The sequence below is a fragment of the Bubalus bubalis genome, chromosome 13 (assembly GCF_019923935.1).
Source record: "Bubalus bubalis isolate 160015118507 breed Murrah chromosome 13, NDDB_SH_1, whole genome shotgun sequence".
NCBI classification, from domain to species: Eukaryota; Metazoa; Chordata; class Mammalia; order Artiodactyla; family Bovidae; genus Bubalus; species Bubalus bubalis.
The window spans coordinates 77,816,189-77,832,555 of NC_059169.1; the positions used below are offsets into that span (position 1 = coordinate 77,816,189).

Sequence of the window (16,367 nt, forward strand, 5' to 3'; positions counted from 1 at the left end):
GGAGTTTGGGCTGGACATACACGCACTGCTATATTTAAAACAGGACCACCAAGGTCCTCCTGTGTAGCACAGGGAGCTCTGTTCAATGTTATGTGGTGGCTTGGATGGCAGGGGAGTTTGGAGGAGAATGGATACATGTATATGTATGGCTAAGTCTCTAGGCTGCTCACCTGAAACTTTCACAACATTGTTAAATGGCTATACCCCAGTACAAAATAAAAAGCTTTAAAAAAAAAAAAACCCACAATCCTCAAATTAAAATTTCCCACCAACCATATGCCAGAATTTCCCTTTAGAGTACAGAATGAGCTTCAAAGTAATACTTTCTCTCACTAATCATCCCACTGACTAGTGCAACGTGGCAGCACCCAGAGTCCCAGAGTCCCCGTTAGAAATCAAGAGGTATGTTATTTCCACTTGAACACCACCTGGATGGAAACATATTGAAAGAAACCAAGAGGGAAAAAAAAGGAAGGCTTCCAAAAGACAGACTCCAGTTCAAACTTTATTTGCATACAAAAATATATTATAATGGGGAAAGCATATTACTGTTTCCAACTATATATAATTAATTACAAATATTTTCATAAAAGCATTTTAAATTACAGAGAAGCTATGTTTTAAGAGGAAATACAACATTAGCATGAGTCATCTGCTCTAATATCCTGCAATCAGGTAAACAAAGTCAGTCTCTAACCTGCCCAGAGATGGGCCCAAAGGTGTTTTTAGGATGAGCCTGGTGGTGGGTGAGCAACATCTCTGCCCCCTCCAGCAGCATATTCTGTAGCTGATTTCATCAGGTCCTCTGAGCTTTCTGAAACTTCTCCCTTAGGATGGAAGGACCCAGAACTTCTTGTTTCACATGCCTGTCAATAGGAGACAGAGAAGGTGATCCACTCACGAAAGTTGACAATTCCTATGCTTAACCATGTGCTTCCCAGGCGGCACTAGTGGGAAAGAACCCGCCTGCCAATGCAGGTTTGATTCCTGGGTTGGGAAGGACCCCTGGAGGAGGGCATGGCAACCCATGCCAGTATTCTTGCCTGGAGAATCCCATGGACAGAGGAACCTGGCAGGCTACGGTCTGTAAGATCGAAAAGAGTCAGACATGACTGAAGCGACTTAGCTCACATGCTTAACCAGAGCACACCTCCCAGACAGGCATCCAAGCACCAAACTTAATGGCAGGCTTCCCATGTAATATACGTCTGAAGAACTGGTATGACTGGGCAGCCTGCTGCAATTTTCATGACGCCAACAAGCACGTTCCACGGGTCTAACACAAATTGTGTTGCAATTACAATCGTCTCTGTCAAAACAGACCTTGGTCTTCTGATGGAGGATGGTATGGGTGATAACGTCTTCTAGTAAACAGAAACTGCAGAAGAAGTTTCCACCTAATAGTAGGTAGGTCTGTCTGAAACCTTGTTTAAGAACAGAAGTCTTTTTAAGTAACCAGCTTTGGATCTATTTTTTCAGATCCTATCCAGTTATTTAGCATAGCACAGCATAAACTATGGAAAACTGACTCTTTCATTGTCAAATGGAAGGAGCTAGATGGAATTTTCCAGGGCTGCTCTGTGACTGAACAAGGCCCCCCAAGGGTAAGTTGTGGAAAGTGTCATCCAGGAAACTCCAGCTGACCCTTCTGGCACTTGTGAGCCTGTTCTTTGGAAGTAGAATGTGCGGATTGATTCTCGGGGCCCTTTCTTCCAGGCTCCCCCATGGATTATGCTCTGATACCTTCAGTTCTCAAAAATTTTGGTCACAGAGAATGGGCTGCCCTTAGTGTAACTGACAAATGGGAAACGGGGTACAAATACCTGATCCAGGTCTTTCAGTAACTGGTGTAGGTCTTTGGTTATAAGGTCTCCCCAAGCCAATTTTCTCTTTGGGAACCCAACCCCCTGGAAGTCAGATCAAACCCCTGGCTCTAACTTGTGAAGTTTTCTCCAACCCCTGAGATTGAACCCTCTGGTCTGTCAGTTATAATGCTGTTCAGTCGTGAGGTTGTGTCTGACTCTTTGCGACCCCATGGGTTGTAGCCCACCGGGCTCCTTTTCCTCCACTCTCTCCCTTAGTTTGCTCAAATTAATGTCCACTGAGTCAGTAATGCTATCTAACTATCTCACTCCCTTCTCCTTCGGCCTTCAATCTTTCCCAGCATCAGGGGCTTTTCCGATGAGTCAGCTCTATTAGTCAGTATAATACTCAGTGGTCAATAAGCTGATTTCTTTTCTGAAAAAGCCTGGCATGCCACCATGCTGGGAAGGCTCCAACCTCACTCTAACTACTACCTTACTCTCCACTCCTCAAACAAAATGCCATTGTTTGTTGGGGGCCAAGTTCTCACTGGTTGCAAAGGCAGTCAACTTCAATGCCAGCTTATCCTCAGGATTTCTTTCTGAGCCACTAGGGTCCTGTTTCTGAACCTAAAAAACACCTTATGATATAACTTCCTGCTGCAGACAAGCTGGTAAACATCACTGCACTTTATCAGAGGTGCGGGTTGGTTTTGTTCTGTTTTTTAAACTACCAGGCATGTACTCACTTGCTAAGGTTCTGTCGAGATCAGCAATAAAGTCTTCTAGCTCTTTCGTATCTCCAAGTTTGGCTGAAAAACAAGAGTTCAGGTTCAGTTTCTATATTCAAGACAGCTGAAGAATCTGACTTTTCCAGAAGTATATGACCCCCATCTCTCTGTCTTCCGAGATTTTATTAAATAGTGTCCTGTACAAACCCTAAGTGGTTGCTCCAGTGTTTACTTACAAGCAACTCAGAAGCTTTTTCTGAATATTAGCCTAAATGTTTCTTTCTGGGTTTTGTAGTTCATCATCCCCCCATCCCCGACCCATATCCCAGCAGCCTGGAAGAAGTATCTCTCTTCGCTACTTTAAAAGCTGGGAGGTGGAGGCTTCCCTGCGGTCCAGTGGTTAAGAATCTGCCTCCCACTGCAGGGGACGAGTGGATCCCTGGTCCACAAAGATCCCATGTGCCGCGGAGCAATGAAGCCTGGGTGCCGCAGCCACTGAGCCTGGGCTCTGGAGCCCACGAGCCAGAACTACGGAGCCCGCGTCCCTAGAGCCCCTGCTCCACAACAGGAGAAGCCCCTACAACGAGAAGCCCCTGCACCACGACTGGAGAGAGAGCCCCCGCTCACCACGCCGAGAGAAAGCCTGTGCGCAGCAGCGAAGACCCAGCATAGCCAGAAATAAATAAAATCGAGAAGCAAACAAACAAGTTGGAAGGTACAGTGAGACAGGGACAGGGAAGGGAGATTAAAAGTTTTAACTCTCTGATTGTGTAGGATTTGAGTTAGCAGCCAAAATATTCCGGAAGCAACGCAGTGTGTGGAATGCACACCCAGAGTCCCTACTTTCTGCTCAACTTCTCTGACACAGTCTTGTTCACACAATCACTCCAGGGCAATACTTCAGCCCACGTGGTGCCCCCAGGATGGAATTCACTAAGCGCTACTGTTCCTTGTCAAAAGGGTACAGGGAAGGTGACAGGAGGCTCCTGGGTCTGGGCGGCCTTGTGCCATGCAGGTGCCAACACAGGTTAACAAGGCCCCACCGTGATCTTGTTCCATCCGCATCCTAAGACTTGTCCTTCATTCTGCATGTCTTGCTTTCTCCTCTAGAGCTCATTGTTCATGCCTTCTCTGGATGCACATTTTTATTAATCAGACCCCACAGTAGCACATGCTCGAGCTCAGTTGCCTCTGATTCTTTGTGATCCCACGGACTGAGCCCACCAGACTCCTACAGCCAAAGGACTTCCCAGGCAAGAATACTGGGATGGGTTGCCATTTCCTGACCCAGGGAATTTTCCTGACCCAGGGATCAAACCCACATCTCTTGTGTCTCCTGCCTTGGCAGGCGGATTCTTTACCATTGCACCACCTAGGAAGCTGGCTACAAATAACTCACTGTTTTTAGCTTTTAAAGTCAATTTGCCACTAGGGCTTTTCCCCCCTCTTTAATTTCTACCTCTAGAGGATCAGGTAGCAAATCTGGGCTTGTTTTAAGCCACTTTCTAGACTGTTCTGTCTCTCTCAATTCAACAGATCCATTACAGACGGAGGGCTGGACAATGGCGGAATTCCCAGGGGCTGCTGGCTTTGCTATGTGGGGAGGAGAACTTTAAAAGGTCTCTTTTGAAAGAGGGCGAAATTCTGCCTTCCTGCCTGAGTGAGAAAATGATGAAATCTTCATATTTCTTTTTAACTATGTTCCATTTTTATTGCATTCTGCAGCTATTTTCAGTGAGTGTAACATTTCTTAAGGGGAAAAAAACTCCTTTTGTTTTCAAAGGGCACTTGCCCAATAGAACATTCAGCTCTCTGGCTGGAGACAATTTACTTAGCTCCAAAATATAAGAAACTGCTCATGCATCTTTAAAAACTTTTTTGTCTATTAATATCGCAGTAGAGGCAGGCTGAAGCTGCTATTTTGAATTATGTTAGATCATCACTTGTTTCATAATGATGACCCCATTTAATTGCTAAACTGGTCATCTGAGAGCATTCTTTAAAGAGTTAATGCAATTAAAAAAAAAAAGAACCCAACTTTCTGCAAATCCTAACTGCTGAGTTTTACATTCTAGAACCAGCCAGTCTAGGCGAGCACTATCATTTAGCACCGAATTGATAACAACACACAAGAGAAAACAAAGTCTGCAGTCTACACGTTTTCTTTCTCCCGTGGTTTGTCTACACGGTTTCCTGAAATAAAAAGTGCAACTGTCAGTGGCTCGGTCGTGTCCGACTCCCTGCGACCCCGTGGACTGCAGCCCGCCAGGCTCCCCTGTCCACGGCATTCTCCAGGCAAGAATTCTGGAGTGGGGAGCCATTCCCTTGTCTAGAGGATCTTCCCGACCCCGGGGACTGAAACGGGATCTTCCTGCATTTCGGGTGGATTCTGTAACATCTGAGCCACCCATCCCATGCCACCCACCAGTTACCTGATTTCACTTTCATGCTGATCAAAATTCTGAGAAATAACAAAATCTACTCTACACTGTACTGTACGAAGACACTGCTGCTGCTGCTAGGTCACTTCAGTCGTGTCCGACTCTGTGCGACCCCAGGTATGAAAATACTAGTCTTCTCTATTTGTTTTGCACATTTGGGAAAGATCGGTTAGGGGTAAGGCAGAAGAGAGAAGAGGCTGAGGAGTAGAGGGAATAAGGAAGCCAAAAAACTCTCATTCCAACTAGTAGACTTACCTTTCCGAGCAGGAGCAGAAGGACAGAGCAGAGCTGGAGTGCTGTCTGTTGGAGAATTCAGTTTTTCATCACTGAAGCTGAAGCTGTTCCTATAAAGCGATTCAGCACCTTTCAGGAAAGAAAACATAACTCATTAGAAATGGTTTATCAGTCTCCTAGTCTATTGATAACCAACAGTGTATCTCCAAAGGGAGCAAAGTTATAAAAAAAAAGTTTTGATTTCCAGATTTTATATTTGTTGTTGTTTAGTTGCTAAGTCATGTCTGACTCTTTGTGATCCCATGGACTGCAGCATACCAGGCTTTCCTGTTCCTCACTATCTCCCGAAGTTTGCCCAAGTTCATGCCCATTTTATATTTATGCTCCTAAATTTGAGACAGGAGAGTATGCCTGTGTATGTGTGAGTGTGTGTCTCCAATCAGGCACACCAAAGGTCCTTGCTTTCCTAAAAAAAGAAGGGTCAGCAGGACCATCATGACCAGACCAGCCTCCTTTGCAACACACGGGTGCCCACTGCCCAGGTGTCTTGACAGCTAAGCCAACGCTTGGCCGATGGAGTCCGGGGGCGGGGGGCGGGGGTGGCTTGGGATGTGAGACATAAGGAACCATCTTGCCTGAAAAATGTTCCTTCAGCCCTCTGAACCCCCTAAAATACAAAGTTAAGGTTGGATCCCACTACTTAATGATCCTCCCTGCCTGCTCAAAAGAGAGTCTTTGTCATGGTCTTTCCTGAGCTCCTATATTCTGGGGATAAGCTAGAGGGTCAAAGACAAAGATTTCTTCTCTTGAGGTTGTGGATTACAAACATGTTGGGTGACTGGGTGGCTCCATTGTCCTGCTCCTGAAAACAAGAGCGAGGCAAGGTCCCAGAAGCAAGGCTGAGCTGAGCATCTAGGAAATCATCTCAGCTACCAAGTATTTGGGAGCCCTGGAACAAGACAATGTCTCTGGGCCCTTGCTTGTGTGTGTCTGTGTGCTTGATCACTCAGTCGAGTCCAACTCTTTGCAACCCCATGGGCTGTAGCCTGCCAGGCTCCTCTGTTCATGGGATTCTTCAGGCAAGAATACTGGAGTGGGTTGCCATTTCCTTTTGGGGGTGGGGGATGGGGGTGGGTTTGCTTACAGAATGGACTTGAAGGATGACTCAGTCCACCTTCCCATTATACAGATGGGCCTTTGCTTACCCATCTGTAAAATGGGAAGGTGGACTGAATGATCCTTGAAGTCCCTTCCAGCTCTGAAGTTCTGAGATCCTATTTCTGAGTCCTGCCAAGGGAAAGGAAACCAGCCCCAACCAGCCCAGTCCTAGGGTGGTGACACAGAAAGGGCGCTGCTGGCTGAGCTGTACCAACCCAAAGACTCGGAGGCAGAGCCGGCGGTGGAGGCAGGATGTGGCCTCTGAGGTCACAGACGAACAGCCTTCCTGGTTAAAACAGAACACAAAGCCTGGCACGGGGGTAGCACAGACGCGCTCTGGGAAGGCTGCTCAGGTGCAAGAGGGCAGCTGAACCACAATGGCCGGGCCAGGCTCCCTGTCCTCCTCAGGATGCACCCGGTTTCATCCAATCGCCTCCAGCTCAGGAGGAGGCAAAACCATCTTTCTTTGCTCCTCTTAACTCAAAAGGAACAGGACTCAAAACAGGACAAAAGAGACAACCAGAAAAAAAGACAGCTTTCAGAAACAGAGAGTTCCAGAAGGCCCCAAGAGATTTCCTCTTCATCCCTAAAGACGGCACCTCACAGGTCCCCCACGGCCCCGAGGAGGTGGTCCCAGGCTGTCTTGTTTTCCTGGCCGACACACCCATCGCGTTCAGTTTTCCAAACACATACACCCTCACGATTGATTCTTCCTTCTTAGGTCCAGTCCGGGCCACCTAAAAGGACCACAATCCTTTTTCAGGGCTTTGATGATGAACACCTACTGAGATCTGAAACTCTGAATGTTAGGCTTACATTTCCCCAAAAATGTATTTCCCAGAATAGTGGTCCTTTGAGAAGAACTGCATGGTCCCTGGACCCTGAGACACACCGAGCCCCTTGGAGGGTCCTCTGATGAAACTCCGACGTGCCTGAGATGTCTTGTGATAAACAAGCTGGCTTAGCCCTATTTGGCGGTTTCACGTGCCCACGGGACACTGTTTTGGTGGCACCTCTGTTATTATCTCCCGGGACACTTGTACTTGGTGAACTCAAAGTGGGAAGCCCTCGCGCTGGCTTGTCAGCTGAGCCCCACTCTGGAGCGATGCGGGTTTTCTCAAGGGAAGGCCTTTTCCCCCGACACACGGGAGAATGGTCGTGCTCATTGCAGACCCACCACGTCATCTTACCACCTGTCACCTCGTAAGAGGCAAGGGAATCACCATAAATAGAACCCGAGAGACTTGCGGGGGAAAAGGTGAAACGAGCCTGAGGGGCAGGAAAACCACAGACAGCCCAGGGGAGGCAGGCCTCGAGCCTGGACCCGGGAGCCAGGAGGAAGGCATGCAGGCCTCTGCAACAGTGCCTTCAGCTGCAAAGGGCCCCACAAGCATCGCCCCAATTCCGGGCCCCACAGGTGGCACCCTGGCCTCCACCTCTCAGGGGCGGTTGGCCCCGCCACCATTACCACCCTGCCCCCCTGGCATTCCTGCACCCTGTCCTGCACCCGGGCCCTGGTTCTGGGCCTCACTTCTGTCCTGCCCCAACTCCCCAGAAATTTTACATCGACGTATACTTACCCCTTGGGGACGGGGAAACACACACACACACACACACAATTTGTTTGCTTCACACGCCAAGTAGACCAAGTGCTATTGAGTTTGGGAGAAAGTAATGAACTAGACATGCAGATGGTCCCTGCAAAATGGTAGGGAACAGGAATCCGGTGAGGATTCACGACTCCTCGGGTAACTTGGTTGCTTTAGGGGACCCTGCAGAGTCACACTGCACCAGGACATCACCACAGCTCATGGCTCACCCTTTAGAGCCTGGGGCTTAAATTCCTTTTTGATCTAAGTATTTTCCTCAACCTCAGGAAATTTATATAGACAAGCTGACTGCTCCTTGACTGGCAGATTCAGCTGCAAACTACTGAGCCAAACTTTCAAATAATCAGGAGTTGCCTCTCACTGATAATGAGCTCAGGCTACTCTCACAATGAGACGGAGGGGGGAAAAAAATCCTAGTTGCTGTCCCCCTAGAGCTGTGTGGCACCGAGGCCGTGTGATGCTGTGCGAGTCACTTCATCTCAGAGCTTCAGTTTCTTTTAAGAAAGGGGGATAAGAAACCCAGGCGCTCCATGTGCTGCCTATGGTTTTCAGGCTTTATTTTTTCAACAAACTGGAGGAAGGCATGCTCAGAAGAAAGGCCACCACAGGGAATAATAAGACTCCAGATTCTGGGGCCAAGCTTCTTCCTCTTCTTTAGAGAGTAGCAAAACTCTTAAGAAAAAAATTTATCTTCAGAGGCGCCCTAGAACAAACCTCCCAAGAGCAATCCCACCAACACAGAAGTAATCCAACCTCTCTCAACCCTTTATCCAATAAAGTTTCATTCCACAGTGAATAAGATTGCACGCTAGGTGTAAATTAAAAGGGAAGCAAAGCTTGCCTTTCTGTTCTTTTCACTCCCCTAGAACTCCATTTCTTGCAAAATAACAGCCAGTTAGTCGGACAAGAGACAGCAATGTGTTGCTGGCTGATAGCATAGTAATGTATCATTGCCCGCCCAGTATCAGTCACTGCCATTAATAAGGGCTCAAGGGACATATAGCAGTGATGATCTGGGGACCCCTGGCAGGTGGCAAGGCTAGATATTGCAGGGCCTTACAACATCTACCGCCATCAGCTCTGCAGTCCCATCAGAAATGTCCTTGGCAAGTCAAACTGGCACGCTGAAACCAGGAACCTCAAATTCTGGGAGCAAGTTTGCTAAGACATCATCAAAAGAAATGTGAGCATATAAAATATTCGAACATCTTAACCATAGGAGCACCCACAAAGCTTGGAAAACTTGGCTATAAAAACAAAGACTTGTTTAAAAGGTAGACGTGTTGTTTTCGTTTGGGGGTGGGGAGAAAGGTAATTTGGGGGTTGGCACCAGCGTGTGTTACTCCAGAGGGAAGGAAAACCACAGACAGTAACCGTGGCCCGGAGCTCCTGTAAATATAGAACAATCCCACATGTTTCAGGCAAGCAAACCATAGTAATTAACTGAGAAAAAGAAAGCCTTGGACCTGTTTCCCTTTCGCCACAGGGAATGGTTTGTGCGGGGTGGGGGAGGGGGTCAGCTCTCCCACTCAACATCTACATTCCAACAGCTACACTGATAGAATAAGAAAGCATTTCTCAATCTCACCACTATTATTCCAGCTTCTCTTCTGGGGCTGCTCGGTTCCTCTATATGCCTTCAGGTGTCCACCAGTGATGGGGCTTCCCTGGTGGCTCAGCGGTTAAGATTGTGCTTGCAACGCAGGAGCCACTGGAGACCCAGGTTCCGATCCCTGGGTCGGGAAGATCCCCTGGACGAGGGCACAGCAACTCACTCCAGTATTCTTGCCTGGAGAATCCTACAGACAGAGGAGCCTGGCGAGCCACAGTCCATAAGGTCACAAAGAGTCAGACACGACTGAAGCGACTTAGCACACACATGCATACACGTCCACCAGTGACACTTGTTCACACCAGGACACCCTGAGGGCTCCGAACCCCTCATTCCCTCTCGGCTTGAACAAGTTCAAGTCCTGGCCTCAGTGGCTCTTACGTCAGATCAGCTAGTAGGCTACCTGTCACATGTGCCCCCCAGGTCCTCTCTCCCAGGGTCAAGCTAGAACAGTCGAGGCAAAGAAATACAGACGATCTAGGTCTTGCACAAGCGGCTGCTGCTGCTAAGTCCCTTCAGTCGTGTCTGACTCTGTGAGACCCCATAGACGGCAGCCCACCAGGCTCTCCCATCCCTGGGACTCTCCAGGCAAGAACACTGGAGTGGGTTGCCACTTCCTTGTCCAATGCATGAAAGTGAAAAGTGAAAGTCGCTCAGTCGTGTCCGACTCTTAGTGATCCCATGGACTGCAGCCCACCAGGCTCCTCCGCCCATGGGATTTTCCAGGCAAGAGTATTGGAGTGGGGTGCCACTGCCTTCTCTGTTGCACAAGCTAGAGAAGCCAATTCCTCATTCCCTCCAATGGCCCAACAGAATCATAAAAGCCCCAGCATGCAGAGTAGACCTTGGACCTTTTCTGTTAAGAAGCAAAAAACTTCCCCCCTCAAAGGAAAAAGGAACCTCCAATCCATCAAAGATGTGAGTTCACATCACCTTTTAAAGTGCCAGTTAATATTAGAAACTTCCTGTAAAATCAATCCGTGGAATCATAAATTAACACCTTGGTTAAAATTTAGTATATGATGAGTTAAAATGCTATTGAACACATTTGAGAAGTCACGATGTACACATACAGTGCTGAAAATACTGAAAGAACAACAGGGTTTTCAAGCTAAGTTCAAATCAAAGATGTTCACCATGCCTGCAGCATGTCTGAGGATCAGGCTTGAACCTCACTGCCCCGGCTCCTAACCGAGCTGGCTTCCACTGCTAAAGCTGAAACTGCTCTCACGAAAGTGCCTGGTGTTGTCTGTTGGAACCAAAATCTAGAAGAAAAGTACAATTCTCATCAACCCCGATTTGAATCACTCCTAACGTGAAGTTGTCTTGCCACTGTTATATTGGCCTCTTCAAGTCTTAGGAGGATTCTCTGTAAGTAGAAACAGGAAGACATATTTCCTTATTAAACATCCGCTCTTCTCTCCAATGGAAGTAACTTGCTTCTCTGGTTAAAAGAAGGAATGTCTAGTTTTTCTCCTTTGGATGCTAGCAACCAATTTTTTTTTTTAATTGAAATGTAGTTGATTTACAATATTGTATTAGTTTCAAGTGTACAGCAAAATGATTCAGATACACATATATATTCTGTTTTTATTCTTTTCCATTATAGGTTATTACAAGATATGGAATATAGTTCCCTGTGCTACACAATAAATCCTGCTGTTTCTCTGTTTCATATATGGTAGTATGTATCTGTTAATCCCATACTCCTAATTTATCCTTCTCCCTGCTCCCCCTGCCCTCAGTAACCTTGTTTCCTATGTCCGTAAGAGTCTGTTTCTGTTCTGTATAAAAGTTCATTGGTATTATACTTTTAGATCCCACATATAAGTGATATCATAGAACATATGTCTTTCCCTCTAAATTTTTTTAAGAGAAAAAGAAAGGTTCTTCAAAAAAGCAGGAATGCAGTGGGTACGTCTTCAGAGTGATGGAGTTGTAAAATGCAGAGTGAAAAACCAAAGTCCCAAAGGTTCAGAGCTTCGTGGGAGCTTCATAATAACATGTTCATGCAAAACATTGGCCCAAATGTATCTGGCCTATGTGACACACCATGGCATGTGCATTTTATTGTTCTCCTAAAAACATCAAACAGGGCAAATATTTTCTTTCTAATCCTGAGCTTATGGATGTTTCTAGTGAGTGAAAGTCGCTCAGTCATGTCGACTCTTTGCGACTCCATGGACTATACAGTCTATGGAACTCTCCAGGCCAGAATTCTGGAGTGGGTAGCATTTCCCTTCTCCAGGGGATCTTCCCAACCCAGGGATCGAACCCAGGTCTCCCACATTGCAGGCGGGTTCTTTACCAGCTGAGCCACAAGGGAAGACCAAGAATACTGGAGTGGGCGGCTAACAGCATCATTAAATAGAATCATTTCCATTTCACAGCTAGAGAAACTGAGGCCCACTCCTCATTCAGGGCCCCAACAGAGCTCAGCCTTGGCTCCATGGACCCGGCGAGGGGGCCACGGCCTTGAAGAGACACCTTCAAACATGACCATGATTGACAAACAGGCACGTGATCCCTGTCCAAGTCTATCCAGGAGGGCCTGGTTTCCATACCAGCCAGCCATCCACGGTGACAGAGCAAAACCTTAGAGACAGTCCAAATGGTTCCGCTATTTAATCAGAAAAAGAGGAGACAACAGGGCCTGCATTGCTGGACTGTGGTAGGGAACGTGGGAGATAGCACATTTAAGGCTAAGCAAAGAGCTTGCTAATGGTGGACTAATAGATAATAACAGTAATCACAGAAAAGGCTTGGCAAAAGAGAGCTGCTCTTATTTCCATCATCCTAGGGCGTCTCCTTTTTGCTGGGGAGATCCTACATTTCAGTAGGCTCCACCTCTCTCAAATACTCTCTTCCACAGAAAAGCACTGAACAAATAAATGAGTATAACAAATGTCTGTGATCCACTCTTGGCGGCAATTAAGACACGTATTATGCATCCTTAAGAAATGACTATTTAGATACACAGCGCTTCTGCCAAGACTATTTCTAACCAGCCTCGTGAGGGCCAAACTACACATTTATAGGAAAGACTAATGTCATCCAAGCCTTCTTCATACCCTCCCGTTTACTTCTCTAACCACCGAACCAAGGGTTAGTTTAACAGTTAACAACAAAGGCAGAAAACACAGTCCACACACCCTAAGAAAAACTACAGACCATTCCAAACAATCTCTCCTGAAGCTGTGAAGAATGTGTTTCGAGTGCCTTTTCTTTGAGGCCCCCTGAAAACGGATCCCAGATCTGAAATCCTACCCAGGGGGAGTTGCAATCACCCATGAATGAGTGAGCTCAGGCCCTATTCTAGCCAAGTGCAGCTGTGGTTTAGAATGGAGCTGTTCTTTGCAAGAGAGCAGCCCTGAACACACTGTGCCAGCTTTCTTTCCCACGGGGGAGAGAATTTGTACTTGTTGAATGTGCCCCAGTAGAAGGAGACACATTTAAGTTTGGCTACATACATTGAGACAAATTTCAAAATTTTCTCGACTTCCCTTTGAAATTGAAAATAAGCGGTCTGGTCATTAGCAACAAAGTCCAAACATACAGAATGGAAAATTAACAGCAGATGATTCCATTCCCTTTCACCTCAAAAGCTGCAATTAGATCTAACCCTTGGGCAGGGCTGCCAAGGCAAGTCAAGCTGGAACTCTTAAGTTTCTGACTCCAAGCCTGAACTGGATGGCCAGTGCTCTTTATTCCTTTTCAGGAGGACAGCTCATGTGTAAGTCCAAGACTGTATCTTTGCCTGTAACAAGGAGAAGCTTCAGATCGCAAAAGAAGGGAATCACAAGGAAAGCTCATTGTTTTTACTTCCAGAGTAAAGGGCAGCAAAGGGAGTGACATTTAGGCAGGTAACCCATCTAGGGAATGAAGCCTCAAGAATTATCCAGAAGTGTTCAAAATTCACTTTGAAAAATAGTAAGTCATGCGGGTTGGGAAAAACGACAGTCACAGAAGATTGAAAAGTCACCCAGTTTGCTGTTTGATCCTACAGGACATTTGAGGTCCTGGAAAAAGTGGCCTCTCTTTATAACAAGGTGATTTAGGGCAGCCTGGGGGTGGTCTCCACCATGAGACAGTAAGCAGGAAGCAGCTCGTGTCCATCTGCTCTCTACCGGCAACCCCCCCACCACCCACGCCACCACCCACGCCGCCGCCCCGCCCCAGCCCTCTCCCACCCTCTCCCCTCTTCCTCCCCACCCCCAGCCCCAGACTGGGTACCGGGGTGGGGCCGGGAGTCTGAGCCAGCAGTTCACGTCATGGACCTGCCTGAAGGATGAGGGACACTCTCTAAATACTTGGACTTAGCAGTGCTAGGATTCTTTCAAAACTGCGGACAGTGTAATATCAAGTCCGGCGGGCTCAGGGCCCGGAGAAAGTGCAACAAGCGTTTCAAACACCCCAAGAACGGGAGCTTAAGAAACCTTTCCTGGTTTCACCAATACGTCCATCCTGCGCCCTCCCGGGGGCCCTGGACCCCACGCCTGTGGCGCTTTCTCCACATCCTCTGAAGATGCCGCTGAAAGCGGCAAGGAGCGGGGAGAGGGCGCCCTGGGGAGGCCCTCCTGGGTCCTGACACCTGCCGGCGGGCAGCGTGGAACCCAGCCTGCCTTCCGGAGACCGCCCTCCGGGGTCTGGTCCCTGCCGGCCTTGCGGCCCGGGAGACTCCCAGAGTCCTAGAGACGGCGCTGGGCTTCGGGGCTCGCTCGGCCGGGCCCCCAGCCCGCGGTTTTCCCGATGAGCACGCGGAGCCCCGAGCCCCGGGCGCTCCCCCGCGGGCCGGGTGCCCGGAGTGCCCAGGGCGCGACAGCTTCCGCGGCGGCGCCACACTCACTCTCGGAGTCGCTGAAGCCGCTGCTGTCGCTGACGCTGGCGCTGCTGCGCCGCTTCATGCGCTCCAGGTGCTCCTCGTAGCGGAAGTGGCGCTCGTGGAAGGGCGACGCGAAGTCGGCCAGCACCGCATCGAACTCGCACAGCGCGTCCGTCAGGTCCCCCGCGTCGGCAGAGTCCAAGGCCGGGGCTGCGCAGAGGCGGAGGGCGCGGGTGAGGGCGGGAGCCGGGCCACGGTCCGGTCCCGCGTCCCCCCGGCGCCCGCGGGGTATCCGAGGGTCGCCAGACCACGTGCACTGCGCTCCGGCCGGGGTCGGGCGGGGGCGGGGCAGCCCGCGATCGCCGCCGGCCGCTGGCTGTTATCGTTCAAGACTCCACCGCCCCCTGAAATGCGCGCTAGCATCGCGCCCATTTTAGAGATAAAGAAACTGAGCCTCCATCCGGAGGAGTTGCAAGTCAAAGGTCACTCCGCTAAGCCGCAAGGCCGAGCTCTTTTGGGTGGTGGACGGATCTCCACGCTCGCGGCCCCGGGGGCGGCGGGAGGACTGAGTCAGGATGCGCCCGTGACGTGTCCCCCAGCCCGGAGGGGGCAGAGGGGAGGCAGGGGGAGGGATGGAGAGAGACTACGCGGGACCCTGCTTCTTTCGCCCCCAGCCCCCTGCAAGTAAGTGAAGTCGCTCAGTTGTGTCCTACTCTTTGCGACCCCGTGGACTGTAGCCTACCAGGCTTCTCTGTCCATGGGATTCTCCAGGCAAGAATACTGGAGTGGGTTACCATTTCCTTCTCCAATGCCCGGGTTTAAGGAGACCCACCCCCCCACACCCCCACCCCTCGCCACTCACCTGCGGCCGCTGCGGCCGCGGGGCTGCCCTGCGCGGCGGGCGGCTTCATGGGGGGCTCCGCCGGCGCGTGTCGCTGAGGGGCCGGAATCCTGCGAGGTCTGGGCGCGGGGGTCGTGCAGACGTGCCTGCTGCTCGCGCCGTCCCCTCTCCGGGCAGCGTCCCGCTCAGTCTGCCCCCTCGTCCGGCAGTGCTCCAGCCGCGCCGCTGCCGGCACCGCGCGCCCGCCCGCCCTTTCCCGGGTCTCCTCCGCCCGCGCGCCCCGAGGTCTTATAGCCGCGGGCGGGGGCGGGCTGGGGCGGGGCCGCGGGAGCCGGGCCGCCGGGTCTGTCCCCGCCGCCACGCCTCGGACGCCTCCGTCCCCACCCCGGGCACCGGGCACCGCCCTCGCCACGCGCGCGCCGGGGAACCGCGGTGACGCCCAGTCGCCCGAGCCCGGGTTACAGCCCCAAATATTTACCCGCCGCTTCCCCCGCGCGCCCTGACGACGGGCCCCCACGGACGTGGCTTTGGCGACACCACCAGAATCCCCAAGACTTTGCGGTTGTGCCTCCCTGCCGGTGCCCTTAAGCTCCTCCAGCCTCCGTTTCCTCATCTGTGAAAGGGAAATGCCTAGCCCTCCGGCTTTGTTGCGAAGAATAAAGCAGCCAGGAGCCGTGGGAGACCCTGACCCATGTGGGAACCGCAGGGGTCCCTCCCGCGCGTTCCCTCGCCATTGCTCCCAAGGCCCGTGAGGACTTCGGGTGGACGGAGTGCTGAGGGCAAGGGGGCAGAAGTCGGTAGAGCCCACGGTTTTACAGTTGTTCCCATCTCGGCGCCCGGGGCCTGACTACATACAGTCCTGGGTCTTCGTGGTAGGATTTTGTTCCGGGAAGAAATTACTACGTGGATGCAGCGCTAAGCCGGCGCCTCTCAGGGTCCACACTGAGCCACCCCGCCCAGCCGCCTGGCAGGGGACCAGTCCTGACCCTAAAAGCCCTACACGGTGCGCTGCCCAGAGACGGTAGCCACTTGGCACAGGTGGCTTCTTAAATGTAAAGCAACTGAGTTGTGTTTTTTGCTCAGTTGTGTCTGACTCTTTGGGACCCCCATGTAGCC

General features: G+C 50.3%; 1 protein-coding gene across 2 annotated transcripts; it reads right to left on the reverse strand.

Annotated features, from left to right (window-relative positions):
* Nucleotides 1–492: 492 nt before the first annotated feature.
* Nucleotides 493–15,526, reverse strand: RGCC (regulator of cell cycle). 2 transcript variants are annotated; one of them, XM_025263048.2, is made up of 5 exons: nt 15,273–15,524; nt 14,435–14,620; nt 5,230–5,337; nt 2,552–2,614; nt 493–866 (listed from the first exon to the last, which is right to left on the reverse strand). In XM_025263048.2, the coding sequence occupies exons 1-5, from the start codon at nt 15,319–15,321 to the stop codon at nt 859–861; spliced, it is 414 nt and encodes a 137-aa protein (XP_025118833.1). In that variant the 5' UTR covers nt 15,322–15,524; the 3' UTR covers nt 493–858. The 2 variants fall into 2 exon arrangements, with proteins under 2 accessions (XP_025118833.1, XP_044782785.1); XM_044926850.1 differs by having other exon boundaries at nt 787–1,424; nt 15,273–15,526.
* Between the last annotated feature and the right edge of the window lie 841 nt (nt 15,527–16,367).

Excerpts from the sequence above, each read along its gene's own strand:
- RGCC (XM_044926850.1), bottom strand. The coding sequence starts at position 15,321 with ATGAAGCCGCCCGCCGCGCAGGGCAGCCCCGCGGCCGCAGCGGCCGCA. Across the intron at positions 14,621-15,272 it reads CGCGGCCGCAGCGGCCGCAG|CCCCGGCCTTGGACTCTGCC; the intron begins GTGAGTGGCGAG and ends GCCTCTGCGCAG. Across the intron at positions 2,615-5,229 it reads TTCTGCTCCTGCTCGGAAAG|CCAAACTTGGAGATACGAAA; the intron begins GTAAGTCTACTA and ends CTTGTTTTTCAG.